The sequence below is a fragment of the Mus caroli genome, unplaced genomic scaffold (genome assembly GCF_978045245.1).
Source record: "Mus caroli unplaced genomic scaffold, Mus_caroli_1 scaffold_2, whole genome shotgun sequence".
Taxonomy (NCBI): Eukaryota; Metazoa; Chordata; class Mammalia; order Rodentia; family Muridae; genus Mus; species Mus caroli.
The window spans coordinates 121,396,520-121,411,132 of NW_028227257.1; the positions used below are offsets into that span (position 1 = coordinate 121,396,520).

General features: G+C 42.6%; 1 protein-coding gene across 15 annotated transcripts in view; it reads right to left on the reverse strand.

The window, feature by feature from the left end:
- The window catches only part of Pkp4 (plakophilin 4), a 207,345-nt gene that overhangs the window by 42,405 nt on the left and 150,327 nt on the right, over positions 1-14,613 (reverse strand). For 6 of the 15 annotated variants that reach the window (XM_021155577.3, XM_029474655.2, XM_021155586.3 and 3 more), the window contains 5 exons: positions 8,365-8,496; positions 8,070-8,257; positions 4,998-5,547; positions 3,247-3,435; positions 1,638-1,857 (listed from right to left, as the gene is read on the reverse strand). In XM_021155577.3, coding sequence (XP_021011236.1) covers positions 1,638-1,857; positions 3,247-3,435; positions 4,998-5,547; positions 8,070-8,257; positions 8,365-8,496 — 1,279 coding nt within the window. Of the gene's footprint in view, positions 1-1,633; positions 1,858-3,246; positions 3,436-4,997; positions 5,548-8,069; positions 8,258-8,364; positions 8,497-14,613 lie in introns of all 15 variants that reach the window. The other 9 variants (XM_085834896.1, XM_085834893.1, XM_085834895.1 and 6 more) reach the window with 6 other exon arrangements.

A 14,613-nucleotide genomic window follows, 5' to 3' on the forward strand; every position in this document is an offset into this window, starting at 1 on the left:
CTGTTACCGTAGAATGACCTTCTGCTCATCTTACAAACAGCATTGAGTGCAGCTGCACACAATCAGAGCTTGCCGTAACAGTTCATGCGTTAGACTATGACATTACCATAGCACAAATAGCAGAGTGTATTACCATCCACGAAACTTTTGTTCTCAGTGAATCAGTTCACCCAGAGGTCAAAGATGAGGCCTTCAGAGCACATCTTCAACTGGAACTCAAATCACTCCTCCCTGTTCCTACAGGCAGCTGTTATTATCTTGCAGGTGTAGCTAGGGTATCAAATTACCCTGAATTATGCATGAATATTTTGGGGGAAATTCTGTATGTGCTGGGTACCACAGAATTTTTCATTGTGAAGATTTTAGAAAATTAAATAAGAATTTTTCTGACAATAATATATAAGGCACTATAATAAGAACAATAAAAAAACTCTATTATAAAATGAAAAGCCCTTATGATAGCACAAAGTGGGAAACCAGGACTACAAAGCCAGACTGTATGCCTAGGTCCGAGGCAAAGTCACGCCATGGCTTCAGTTCGCCAGCAGCCTCCCAACCATCAAAGCCCCTTGACTCACTCGGTGGCCAGAAGCTCACTGAGTTTAGTTCAGTCATTAGAATATGTTGGTAGGTTGTTAAATTCAAATGGATAATTATAGCAACTTCCCAGTGAGACAATTGTGGGTGGAGAGTGAATGAAATCTTGCTAATAATCTATGCCTTAAAATAACACCAAAGTTGTTCAAAACTTAGTAATGATTCTGTTCTTTCAGAAACGAAGATTCTTTTAGTTTTGAAACATATTTTCTGAATGTTTGAAATGGCTTTCACTAAAAAGGAGGCCAGTTTTCAAGACTCAGTAAGTACCAAGTGGCTGTGTTACCATGTAAAGTATCAGCTAGGTGGCCAAACAAAATAAAACAAGAATACATACATACCTACTATCTGTCAAATAATTTTTGTTTGTGAGATAAGAATTTCTTGTATGTTCGCTTCTTCTAAAGGGTGCAAAACTTCTTCTTCTTTTTTGTTTTAAAAGGATTTATTTATTTAATGTAAGTACACTGTAGCTGTCTTCAGACACACCAGAAGAGGGCAGCAGATCTCATTACCGATAGTTGTGAGCCATCATGTGGTTGCTGGGATTTGAACTCAGGCCCTTCAGAAGAGCAGTCAGTGCTCTTAACCACTGAGCCATCTCTCCAGCAAAGTTTCTTAAAGGACCTCATTGCTACAAGCTCTACCTATCACTGACTAACTCAATTGGAAATGTACACTCATCTTTTAAATTTAGGATTAATATATGAACTTTCTGAGCCATATAAAGGGGTGTGTGTGTGTGATCCTTCTCAGTCTTCTAATTCACACTGGCCTGCCCAGGTAGCTCCTGGAGTAAAATACCTACATGATGAATGCTACACACATGCCCACAGATCTGTGTGTTCTCAAAGCTGTAATTAAAGTCCGGAAAGAAGCAATCAGCTTTAAAAATGAAGTCAGCCTCAATGCCCTACACGGGTGGAGGTAACAGAGATAAGGAATTACTGATCCTATCAGACTTGACAGGTTAAGAAGACAAAACGGTGGAAGCGGTTAGTGTGATACGGTGTGCGCTGTGGTGTCCCTCGGGTACTTGCCTGGGGTCCTTCTGAATGCTGTCTATTGATGGGGATCGTGTGGCACCGTCATCAGCTGGCCCTGTGTGCTGCAGCCTGTTATAGCTGCACTCTTGGACTCGGTACTGAACTGGCCTGTAGGGCTCCGCGTAGGTAGCTGCTGTGTTCAGGGCATAGTTATTTCTTTGGTATGTAAGGGTGCTTCGCTGGCTGGATGTCCTTTGTAGATTTCCAATACCTACTGCAAAATCAACGTTTGGGGAAAGATTAGTATGCTCTTCACAGAGTCGCACTTTTCAAACATACAGTATTTTTTTTTTTTTTACTTTTAAATAGGATTAAACATTTGGCAATTGCATTGGCTGTTTATTTTTGGATTTCATAAACCTAGCTTAAGAACTAAATGAGGTACCCAGAAAAGAAAGCCAATGAAGCCAGGAGTCTGCTTACGGGCTTGGCTACATTAAGATTTAGGAAATTAAAATCTCAGTAAAATTACAAGACATTAATCTCAGAAAAAAATGGTATCATTTCTTAATTCTAATTTAGTAATAAAAACAAGGTCTTTGCTGAAATTTATAAATAACCCTTCAAGCTTTTAAATGTTCTATTTCTTTACTTCTATATCTATGGATCTTGGTAATATTGGAAAAAAAACTATGTCACAAGAAAGACAGATTTTAATTCTATGGCTTTTTCCAGAAATTATTAAATGATCTGATGTACAAAGCAGCTGTGTGCTGCACTGAATACTTCTCTCCTAAGAAAGGAGGCGCAACTCTCACTGCTGGACTCAGGAGTCTTTCTGCAATCAGTCCTCTTAGAGGAATTCCTGCCAATATAGTCAGAACATAGGAACCTGCCTTCACTGAGACCCTTCTGTGGGCAGAACTGTCCATCTCTAGTAAAGAAACAATACAGTCTTCTCTCCTCTAGAGACGTGCCTGCGAGGGCTGTCACTGCTGGCCAGGCTTCAGGGGTCATACTGTAAGACTTAGGGTTTCCTGGATGCTAGAAGCTACCTTTGAGACCTCTCAAGCCATCTTGTAGCACCTCTGGCAATGGATACCACAAACGCTACAGCTTCTGGCTTCAGATCTAGCAGAACCCGAGGTGTAAGAAAAAAGGTGAGGACTGGGCTCAGCACCCTGTTTATAAAACACGCTCTGACTGTACTCTCTCCTGGTCTGAGTCTCTCACAGGAAATCCCACACTGAAAAAGAGTGACGTGGAGTGGTCTTCACTCCAGGTCTGCTAACCAACAGCAAGTCCCTCATCTGGATCATTTCAACACTTGCTTCTGGCAACGAAAATCACACACAAGTATTTCAGCAAATGGTTACCTTTCTCTACATGATATGAGGCTAATTTGAGGGGATCATATTTACAGTTTTACAAATGTGTCCCTAAACTAACAGCATAATTCCTACTTTCATTGATTGGATTACACTATTTTAAAAATATTTTACCCCTAAGTATGTGCTAAATGAACTTCTGTTTTACTGTTTGTGATTTGCTATCACAGCTGCTTATCTGACACCATGATTTTCTTCTAAAGGAGAACCCATTCTCAATAAAATCTCTTTCCTGTTGGGCCAAGGAAATCAGGGAAGCAGGACGCGGGGCCCACCTGAGCCTGTGCGATACAATGCTGTCTGTGATCCCTGGAGTTCCACGGTCCCGTGATTTGGGCTGCGGTACACTGGACTGTAGTAGGTCCTCCCTTCATATATAGGAGTGATGTGCAAGTCAGGAGACACAGCTGAACGGAGGTCTTGCCCAAGCTGACTATGCTGACTGGCATAGGAACTCCGTAAGCCTAGAAATAGGAACGTGGCACCATCAACAACAGAGAAAATCATGGTGAGTTTAAAACTCATACACCCCAAATTCAAGTCCTAATCAACAGGACAAGTATAAGTCTGAAGATAAAAACTGCTCAAGTTTTACAGAAAGGAAGGCCTGGTATGAAAAGGACTCTGTATGCTGTGTGTTTTTCAAAAGAAACTTTCTTGCTAGCAAGAGAGAAGTAGACTTCCTAATAAAAATTTATTAAGCTTAACTTGCTAAAATTCATTCTTCAACTATGGGTTACTTTACCATGGTGACCAAACAGAGCAGGGCCTGCTTCTCTGTGATTGCCATTTAAAGATCAATGCATCAGGCACAGCATAAATGACATCTTGGCCAGGGATGGACCAAGTGTTCCCACGAGACTGTGGTGCATGGTGACATCATTCTCAGCTTAGTGTGTAAGTATATCCTATGTTTGCACACAAACAAAACAGGCTGACACATGTGCACATTCATGTGTCACACACATGTAGACCACACGAGAAGGCATGACTGGTGTGGGGAGAGGCGGAGCTGGAGACTTGTGTTCTTCGTTTTACCTTCTCCTTATGGTTTCAAATATCTCCATTCTATACACACCGTGTGTTATAAAAACCTTTCTGACAGTGTATAGGGTCAAACTCAGGGCCTTGCACAGGGCTAGGCTCGCACTCTGCCAACCCCCTACATCCCAGGTCCTATGTCTAAATTTTTTGGAAGAAAAATTACTCTTACTAAAAAGAATAACGTCATTACAGAAAGTAGAAAAACTCTTATGAAAATCCCCCAAAGGAGACAGATAGGATGTCAGGAACCTGGGGTCTTTTTAATTTAATCCAAATGTCATTTAAGGAAAATTCATAAGGGCTTTGTACATTTCCCATCAGGGTGCCCATCAAAACAGTAGGGTACGAGATTCATATTTTAGCACACACATCTACAGCATTCCTCAAGATAAATTTAAACAGATACTCTTTTTTTTCCCCTTTTTTTTTTTTTTTTGGTTTTTCGAGACAGGGTTTCTTTGTATAGCCCTGGCTGTCCTGGAACTCACTTTGTAGACCAGGCTGGCCTGGTAGACTCAGAAATCCGCCTGCCTCTGCCTCCCGAGTGCTGTGATTAAAGGCGTGCATCACCATGCCTGGCTTCAAACAGATATTCTAAAAACACATTTTAACATATCATGAGGGTATATGGAGGTAGGTGTAAGCCTAGATGTTCAAAACCCTGCTTTAGAAAATAGTACTAACATGAGCTTAGGGTTATAATCAATTCTTTTAAAATACAGTGTGCGTGTGCACACATACACAGAGTCACACTTTATGTACCATATTTTGAGGGAAATTTAGCTGCCATACAAGAGTTCTGTGTATGGGTTACATAGTGTCAAGCATAAAAGGACCAATGCTTGAAAAATTTGTACCCCAAGTTTACAGTATAACTTTTCAGAGGAGACCACTAGGCCTTTCTCCAGTGATCACCATTTCCACACAGGCACAGGGAGGACTCGCTCCCTGGGCCTTGTATAGTGCTGTCCCCTGTCCTCACCTGTCAGGCTGTCTGGCCGAGGTGGAACCATCCTCTCATAAATGTCATACTGCTGCTGTCCGAATTGGTCCATGTCATGAACAGTCCTCTGCAGTGAAGGTCCCAGGTGCTGTGGTACGGCGGTCATCCCAGAGCGTTTCGGGGACGATGACCCCACCTGGCCTTGGGATGGGGAAGCTACACGAGTCTGGGCATCAGTCAGGGTCAGTGGGGACCCCACCCTGGTGGTGGTCTGGTACTGAGGGACTGGTCCGTTGGGATTGGAGGTCTGCCGGGAGGTGACAGACCCGACCCGGCGCACGGCTGTTGGGGAGGCGGGTCTCTGTGAGTATGGAGAGGCGGCCCGCTGCGCAGGGAGCGTGCTGGAGCAGTAAGCACTGGGGTTCAGAGGTCGGGAGTCCGTCACTGATGGAGAGCCAAATCCACTACCCAGAGAAGTTCTCAGTGACCCCCTTGAAGGAGACACGCCTGTGCTGGTAACATAAGAAGGAGACTGTGCTCTAGATGGAACTGAACTAACTCTCCGCATGGCCCGATTGGCTACTGATGGCTGATGAGAGGGGGAGAAAAGAGAACGGGTTTATCCAGGGGTTTGTGTCCATTGTCATTACAGAAATAAAAATGTACATATCTCACACGTATAGAATCTGACCTCACTATTGCAGGCATCTGAGTTTCTTCTCTGCATTAAGCTTTAGAGTAGGATCTTAGCTTTATTTACTTGCTTATTTTTGGAGATTTAACCGACTGGACTACTACAACCAGTCAGTAGAAGTTCTGAAGACACTCAGCAGCCTTTTTTTCCATCTTTACGGTTTCGCTTGTTGCCTCTGCATCTTCCGACACATGGAATACTTCACACCAAGTGCTACACATGACTTACGAGCATGAACGGCCTAGGGCCATGGGCTTGCATCACTCCCGGCAAGTCACACTGTGGCCAAGGCGGTGTATTTTGTATAAAACGAAAAATAGATTTATTTCATCTCTCAGCCTAAATGTAGCTGAGGAGTATTTATGGATGGCTGGTCTTTAGGAGTTGGCTCTGTTAACTTGTGGGACGTATTTTTTTCCAGTGTCTAATGCAAGAACGTCTGGATAGTGCCTGGGTCCAGCTCTCCCTGACAATTTAGTTCAAGGAGGAGCCTGGCCAGACAGGTGTCCTAGCCAAATCCTTTAGCTCTACATTCTTTTTACCTCTGCTGATCTATGAGCTCTTGGCTTTAGTTAGCTGCTGGATCTAGAGACATGAGTGAGACACCCGGGAGTCTGTTCCAGGAGAAGGGATGCTCTAAGTCTTTGTTGTCTTTCCTGGTCTTAGCCAGCTGGAAAAGACCAGAATGGAAAATGAACACTTCTGCTATGGGCTATGAATCTGTAGACTTCCACAAACACAATGGGTATTGAGCACCTTTCTTGATGCGGTGCAGCAATGAGGGAATTGGGCTGGGGAAGTGGCTAAGGGGACCGGGCATGGGGCAAAGCCAGGCAGGCCGAGGATGAACCTGGATGCCAGGCCCGACTCTGCACATTAGAGTGCCTGTGGAGTCCGGCTGCCAGCTACCTCTGCCTCCTTTGAGTTGGGACCATGAGGAAAGAAGCAGTGACTTCTGCAGCCCCATATGTTATCGAATGTGCACTTTGCCTCCAAGGGTCGCAAGCGACCTGGCTGCTGAAAGGGCTCAAGTGGGCTCAGCCTTGACACTTTGGGGACATAGTGGTGGCACTGAGAGGATGTAGGGAGGGAAGAACATGGAAACTCAACAAGGCAATACAACTGGCCTTTAAAAGTACGATACAGTGAGAGAGCTGGAACGTGTGCCTGGTGCTATCGGTGCTAGGCCCAAGTGGAACAATACCCTGCTTATGGCTAGATAACACGCTGTCCAAACTACATGTAAACTACCTCACAGAAACCTACTTGCTTCAGCTTTAGGGACAAAAATCAACTTAATATAGTTTTTACTTCTAAAACACATGATCATGACTAAGGATAAAGTGGTTGCTCAGGCAATTATCTAAGAGTGAGGTCAGAGAGCAGCTGGAGTAGGGAGCCACACGGATAAACACCCAGAGGTGTTCAGTGCAGAGTGCCTGAAATGTCACCACTCACCTCTACCAGCCCACAGGTCCACGAGTGGATAACATGCGGGCCCGGAGCACAGCCCAAGTAGCTGGCTACAAGGTAAGAGATGTCTCTTTAAGCTTAAAAGTTGGACACTTAACTTCTCCTAACCTGATGAGCAAAAAAGCGCACAAGTGTATCAGCACTTGCTGTAGTGTTGGGGAGCGGGCCCTCCATGTGTCCTACAGTGTTCTCTGAGTAGCATTTGAGGAACACAGGAGCCTTTCAACTTTTCTGGTCATTTTGCTATATTTCAGCCACTACAGGATTTCTATGGTGCCTAGTCAGAGACCTTGCCTCCCTGGCTACTGTGGCTCGTTATCCTGACATTGTCTGGTGAGATGATGTGAACTAAACAGCAAAAAAGAAGCAATGGAACATTCAAAAACATGCATGCAATATTGCATTTTTGCCTATCAACTTTGTCCTAACTTTACAGAGTCTATATACCTCCTTAAAATGGCTCTCTATATAAGCATGGGTATCCAGGAAAAAGAAACACACTTTCAGTGAATAATTTTAATGGAGGTGAAAATTTTCACTTAGAGTAGACTAGATCACATCTCATGGGGGTAGAGATTGGTTTTCTATTCTCTAGGTCACTCTACAGCACATTTTAATGCTAGCATTGCTAAGGTCTAGCAGCTCCTATGAACTATGTCATTCCATGCCAGCCTCTGGACTGTTCATATTAAATTTCTAGTTTGCAGAACAATTATACTGCATCTAGGAACTTATAAAAATTCATTAGTTAGAGTAAGTTAATTCAAACAACATAATTCCAGGCTTTATGCTTAAAACATTGTCAATCCTGCAACTCAAACAGTACGCAGTAAGTTTTAGTGAAGGTTTTCATTCTATAAATTATACATGTTAGCCTTGCTTTTGGTAAGCAATGTCCATAGCAGCTATGCAACTAAGAGGGCATTTCTAGATGTCTGACTTACCTGAACCAGTGTTTGTCCTTCCGCTCTCGAAGTCCTCACCACATGGTTACTTGTTGATCCCGTGAATGGATGTTGTCTGCTGTCTGCCTTGTTCACGGTTTGGCTGTTGTGGAAACTCCCTGCTTCCTGGTACCCACTGTCAGAGTAAGAATTCATCTGTGTTGAACTTCTTGAGTTTCCCAACGATCCTGCAAGAATAAGGCAGTGAGAGCACTTTATTATGTATTTTTGAGGCTCATCTTCAAAGGGAAAATATGAGAAGAAAATCTAGGGTTTAAAAGAGAATACAACAGACCCTCACTTTCATGGAGAGAAGTCTGTTCTGGTGAGTAGAGGGTCCCCTGCTCTGGCTCTGTCCTGATGAGATAGTTGTTGGGATGAATAGTGTCAGAAACTCTAGGTTTGCTTACACCAGGATTTGGCACATCTGCAAGAAAATAAGTTTATAGTTGAATTTAATGACATCACAGAAGAACCTGTTAAAAGGTATATTTTCTTTCTAATAGAATCCTGAAATCCATAGGCTCTGCCCACCTTAATAGTATAGTTACTTTGATTTTAACCCATTCAATTTTATCCACACTCAGTTTACTATCATACTTTGTTTAGTTTTATAAATGTTGTTTGTTCTGGTTCCAAGTCCACATATTATGTCTAAATTTGAAATTGCAACTTGTTTCCCCTTGGGAACTCCGTCTCTTGCAACTTCCTCCAAATACATTCATAAGTAGAATAAGAATGATGGCCACATGTTAAGATCCCAACTGTTTAGAACAAGAACCAAGAATAGCCATGATAAAAGCTCAGTGATACAGCCAGCAAGGTAAGACGGGCTTATGTGCTGCTCACAGTTAAAGGAAGGCTACAGCGTGTTCAGAATCACAAGCCACAGAGGTATCAGCATCTTATCTGTCGTTTCAGCTTTACCCAGAACGCATACAAGTCTGACCTGATGACTGTGTCTTCTAATTGACCTGTTTTTCATATCTTGTTTTATTTCTAGATTTTATTTCCATCTGCCACCTTGAAGTTAAATGACAATGACTATCGCCCAAAACAACTCAGCTGCTTCTCCACTGTAACCTGTTTTTAATGCTGTCCTTAGGTGATATAGAGAGCTCATGCTGACCTCTGTATACCATCCAAGTACCCTCCTTTCTCCCATATAAAAAACATATGTTTCTCCATGTTTGGGTTATCATCGTTTTAAGTCATTTTTCAGATTTAACCTTTATGGAGTCAACACACATTTTCAGGACTGCTGCTTCACTTTCAAATACTATAGCTAATTCTGAGTCACATTCTGAGCTCAAAACGCAACTGTAAAGATTTCAATGTCTTCACTAGGGTTTCTTCCCAACTTTCTGTCCTTCTGTCTTAGGGGTTTGTGATATACTTCACTAGGAGTAATCCCACGGTCTCTGCCAGTTAAAGCATGAAAACCCACGGATGCAGACTTCTGTCTCATTTGTGCTGTTACATCCCCAGTGCCTCATGTGGTACCTTGTATTCAATGGGTGTTCAATAAATATTTGCTGAGCAAACATTTCAAGTAGCACTAGCAGCTTTCCATTACTGGGTACAGTATGTGAGTATACATACGTGGTTTTATTTATGTATTCAATAAGGCTGAGCAATGAAAAGCCGAGTGACGCTTTCAGGTGACACTAACTAGGTGAGCCGGTCTGGAGGCCCATGTGAGGTGCGAGAGAGAGCGAGCTGCACATCCTAGTGCATCCTGAGCCTGGAAGGTGATGTCAGACTCTAGCTGCGGGAAGAGATGCTGACATTCCTCACAGGAGTTCTTAACAACCTGTCTTCTGATCCATCATTTGACAGTACATTTCTAGGTGGTAGAATTCTGTGACAGCTCTGAATTCTCACGTCTAGAATTTTAATGTGAGATTTCAGTTGTGTGTGTCTTCTCTGGTAGAACATTATCTGAGTCACTGCCAGTCAGGTAACAGTGAAATGACCTGCTTCATTTGAAAACCTCTACTAGGAGTTTCTAGAGCTCTGCATACGTTATATAGCAATTCCTGGAGGAGTCTGTTAAGCCTTCGTTAGCACACAGAGAGTATGCTGGCCAGAAGAGTCACAGGGAACCGGAACAGCCAGAGGAGCTGCAGGGGGCATTCACCCAGCAGAGAATGCTGGGAAGATAGGCAAAGCACTTCATACACTCCCCCTGACACTTAATTAGTATCTTTACAAACAGAAAAGCAAACAAACAATATTACCCTAAAAGCAACATTAGCTATGTGACCTTGAAGTCTAGTCACCTGACTGTTTCTTCTAGTTCTCAATTCCGTGCCCTGAGAACCAGAGTGCAGCAGAGAGGACCTGTAAACTATCCGGGCACTAAAATACCATATTGCCCTGCATGGAGAGGTAAGTAGCCGGGTGTAGAGAGGAAAGGGGTTTTGTGTCCCATTTCTAAGCCAATACGGCAGGTAGAGTTGTGACAACTTGACGAAGAGCTCTGTTTAGTATGCACGATATAAATCAATGAACCTTTATACTGTACATCATCCCCCCAGTCATCCTCTCTCTGCGGAGCATCAGTGAGTGTCTGTTACGACGACACGTGCTGACATGTCTTCTGTTTCAGTACAAGAAAGGTAAGTGGCTTTCAAAAATAGTCTCGCTGTCGTTTTTGTGTTTCTTTGAACATTTATTAATTTATAAAATGTCTATAGATACACAAATGCATGCACAGGCAACCACAATGGACAGGGTCACCAGAATACCCGTTTCCCAATTAGTTGGCAAAGAGTTCCTGATTGTAGACTAGTGAGTGTTGTATTCATCAACTGTATATTACTTATCACCCGGACTTTAAGCTGTCCTTTACAGCAGAGCTTATTTGAAATGAAAGAAGGAGCTACTCCAGTTCAGAGAAACCCGAGGCATAGAGCGCAGGGTGCACTGTCTCCTGACCAGTGCTGTGATCTAAAACGATACAGTTGGCATGCTGTGATTTTATTTGGTCAGGACAAAAAAAAAAAAAAAAAAAAATCAAAACATTTCAGTGAGAAACTATGTGCGTGGTATTTTGAATAGCATTCTGAAGAACATATTACTGAAAAGACATCACAGACATGTTTTTCTGACCCCACAAATATGTCATTTTCACACACTGGTTAGCATCTAAGAAAGTGTGTATCTAAGAATAGAACCTGAACTTTCTTTAAGGCACAATGAAATCTCCATTTGAGCCTAAGAATGGGAGATTACTGGAACCATGGTCTGCCCTGCCTGTCACATTTCATCTGAATGCTCTAAAAAAAAAAAGATGATCAATTTAAAAAAACCCAGAAGATTGTATCTATGAAAAATATTAGTAGGTTGAAGGATAATAATTTTGTAGGGCTATGAAAAACTGACACACCAGGAAGTTCTAGTTAAAAATGCAATACAAATGGGTTATTTTATCTTTTTCACAATACATACTTCCAAATGAATAATGTGTAGAATGTTTGCTTATAGAAAGTCTTCACTAAAGAATCCGAAGTCATTAAAATGGCTCTGCTTTGTTAGGCCACATGTCATGCTGTTAGATTCTGTGAGGCGAGGGAGGTCGGTACTGTGTAAATCACCATGGAAACTGGAACTGAGAGCTAAGGGGAGGTTTTGGCATATACAGCACTGTAACGAGTTTTTCACAGCCCAGGCCGCTGGAACCTTGGGCGGGGTTCTCCTCGATGGTCTCCCTGTCTTCCAAGTTGCTCTGGGGTTTAGGAGACGGCAGTTTCTGACAGTCCATTTAGAATCAGTGGCCCATGAGCATAGGAAGATGGCAACCTTTCCTATGAACCCTGAAGCTCTCACTTCCAAATCTATTGCAGATGCAGAAGTCGACTTTTCCCAAGTGCAGAAGTGTTCCGGCCTCCTATGCTCAGGAGCAAGTTACAGGATAAATTCTGGAAGAGGACCTGGTACCAAGACGACTTCTCCTACTTAGCACTTGGTGGTATAATGTGTATCCCTCCCTATAGGAGATGACCACGAACAGAGGGAAGAAGATCATTGAAAATAATTTTGGAGTCAAAGTTTGAAATAGGGTGATGATATAAACAAACATGGAAGTGCTCTCTGGCACATGGAACAGAGGCCAACCCATATTTTAATAATATTAAAGATACAAATGAATTTACTAACGCAACTAAAAGTTATAGTGTACATATAATCCCTTTCAAGGCTGAACTTTTAAGACTTGAGAAAAAGGGCCAAAGTCCATGTTTCTTGAAATTATTTCTAGTTTGGTTCTCTTGACTTTGTTTAAGTGCTAATGAACATTTATATCAGCAATTAAATATTCATGATAGCTCTGAAATTTTGCTCATCTAGAAAATGTTATATGAAAAACGCTGGAATATAGAAAACCACTGATAAACTACCATTGATGTACTACCAAGTTCATTTTAATCTGCTCTGAAGAACACTAAGTGTGGCCTCCCTTCCCCCAGCCTGGAACCTGCTTGCTCAAGGGTGGAGCTACGTGCTCATTCGTCCTGCCACGCCCACTGCTGGAACCTGCCTTTGCTGCCTGGAGGCACACACGTGTTCGTCCTGCTACTGGACCCTGAGTTACTTGGCGGGAAGTTGGGTTCCCTCCCCCTTCCTTTATAACTGAGTGTCTGGAAATAGTAAAATTGAGCTTTGATCAGGATTTGTCTTAGCTCCATTGTTTCTTCCGCCCCGTCTAGATTCCTCTCTTTTCAGCCTGAACTGCCATTCTCAGTTGAACCGTTCGTGTTGTGGACTGCGGGCAGGCCGCAACAACTAAGTATGCTGTGAAGTTCACTCTAAAAGCTTGCCTGTCTGTGTCCCATTTTGTGGCCAAAGCAACTTTCTGTCTGGACACTGATACAATGATACTTTGATTTCTACAGTAACACCCCACCCACCTCCAGCCCAAATTTTAGTTCTACCTAACACCAAAGAGATGCCGCATGATAGATACTTTAAACTCCTGAATTTTATCCTAGAGCATGAAACTATTAAAACAATTTCAGGGGAAAAAATAGGGGTTTTTGTTTCCATAAATAACCATGACAAAATGAGTGTTTATTAGCTATTTTTAGTGTGTGCAGAAATTAAAGCACAGGTGTCATGCCCACTGGAAGAATGCATGCTTTGTGACTATAAATGGAAGCCAGCAAAGGCAAGAAGAAATAAAAAGCAAGAAATGAATGGAGCAGATATAAAGTTTAACAGCTAGGTACTCTGAATTGGCTTTGGGTCTTGGATTCACATTGGGAAAGTTGAATGAAAAATTAAGGAGCTGTTTGTGGCAATGCAGATCTGTAATCTAAGCACTTGGGAATTTGAGGCAGGAGGATCACAAGTTTGAGGACAGGTTGGCTGTAAAAAAGCAGGTAAGATTATCCCTACAAAAGTTAAAGGATTCGTAACAGTGGAAAAAGTTAGTAACCTATGGGGAAATACAGCCAAGCACTTGAAGTCACTCTCAAATATTTTTTGCAGACATATTTTATTTCTTATAGAGAAAAATGCTATCAAATATAGAAATGAGAATATCAAGAGGCTGAAGAGATGCCTCAGTTATTATGAGGAGTGGCTGCTCTCACTGAGGTCCTGTTCTGGCTTCCAGCACCCTCAGGAGGCTTGTACCAAATGCAGTTCCAGGGATCTGAGGCTCTTTTCTGGCCCCTATGGGCACATATTCACATGCATATACATACTGTTAACCAAAATGTAAACGATCAAGTTTGTAGACTCCTGACCTCTTCCCCTCTGCCTTAGTGCACATAGCCTTCATTCCTGGGTTTGTGGTTGTGGCTTGGGGCTACCACCTCTAAGGCCCATTTCCTTCCTGTCCACACTTTACCTTGGAGACTTTATCTGTACAGAGCACTAGGTGAAATGGAAGTATCTGAAATTGGAAAATACAAAGATACCAGAGATTCTTATAAAAGAAAGGCATGGCGGTATACTTGGGATGGGAGGCAAGAAGATGAGTGTAAGGTTATCCTTAGCTACATAGAGAATTCAAGGCCAGCTTAGGCTACTTAGGCCCCTTTCTCTACAAGTAGTTCAGACCAAATCAAACCAACAGCCCTGTCTCCACATGAAGCTGTACAGAGTGACATTTCCTAGCAAAGAACGTAAGTGACTTAATGAAGTCTTTCTCCTTCTCACTTGGTGCTCTGTACAGGTACAGTCTCCAAGGTAAAGCCAAGGGTGGACAGGGAGGAAACGGGCCTTAGAGGTGGTAGCCCCAAGCAACAGCCACAACCCAGGAATGAAGGCTTTGTGCACTGAGGCAGAGGGGAAGAGGAAAAGAGTCTGCAAACTTGATCGATTACATTTTAGACAGTTCATGGATGATTGCTTCAGATCACAAAAGTAGGAGAAAACGTAAATATCTATATCAAATATAAAATAATAATAATAATAAAGGAACACCCAGATGCCATCTTTCCACCCTGTACTAGCTCTAATTAAGCTTTGGGGATCATTCAATTGGCACAGAAGTGGCTCAGAAAAAGCCAGCTAGCTGGGCGTGGTGGCGCACGCC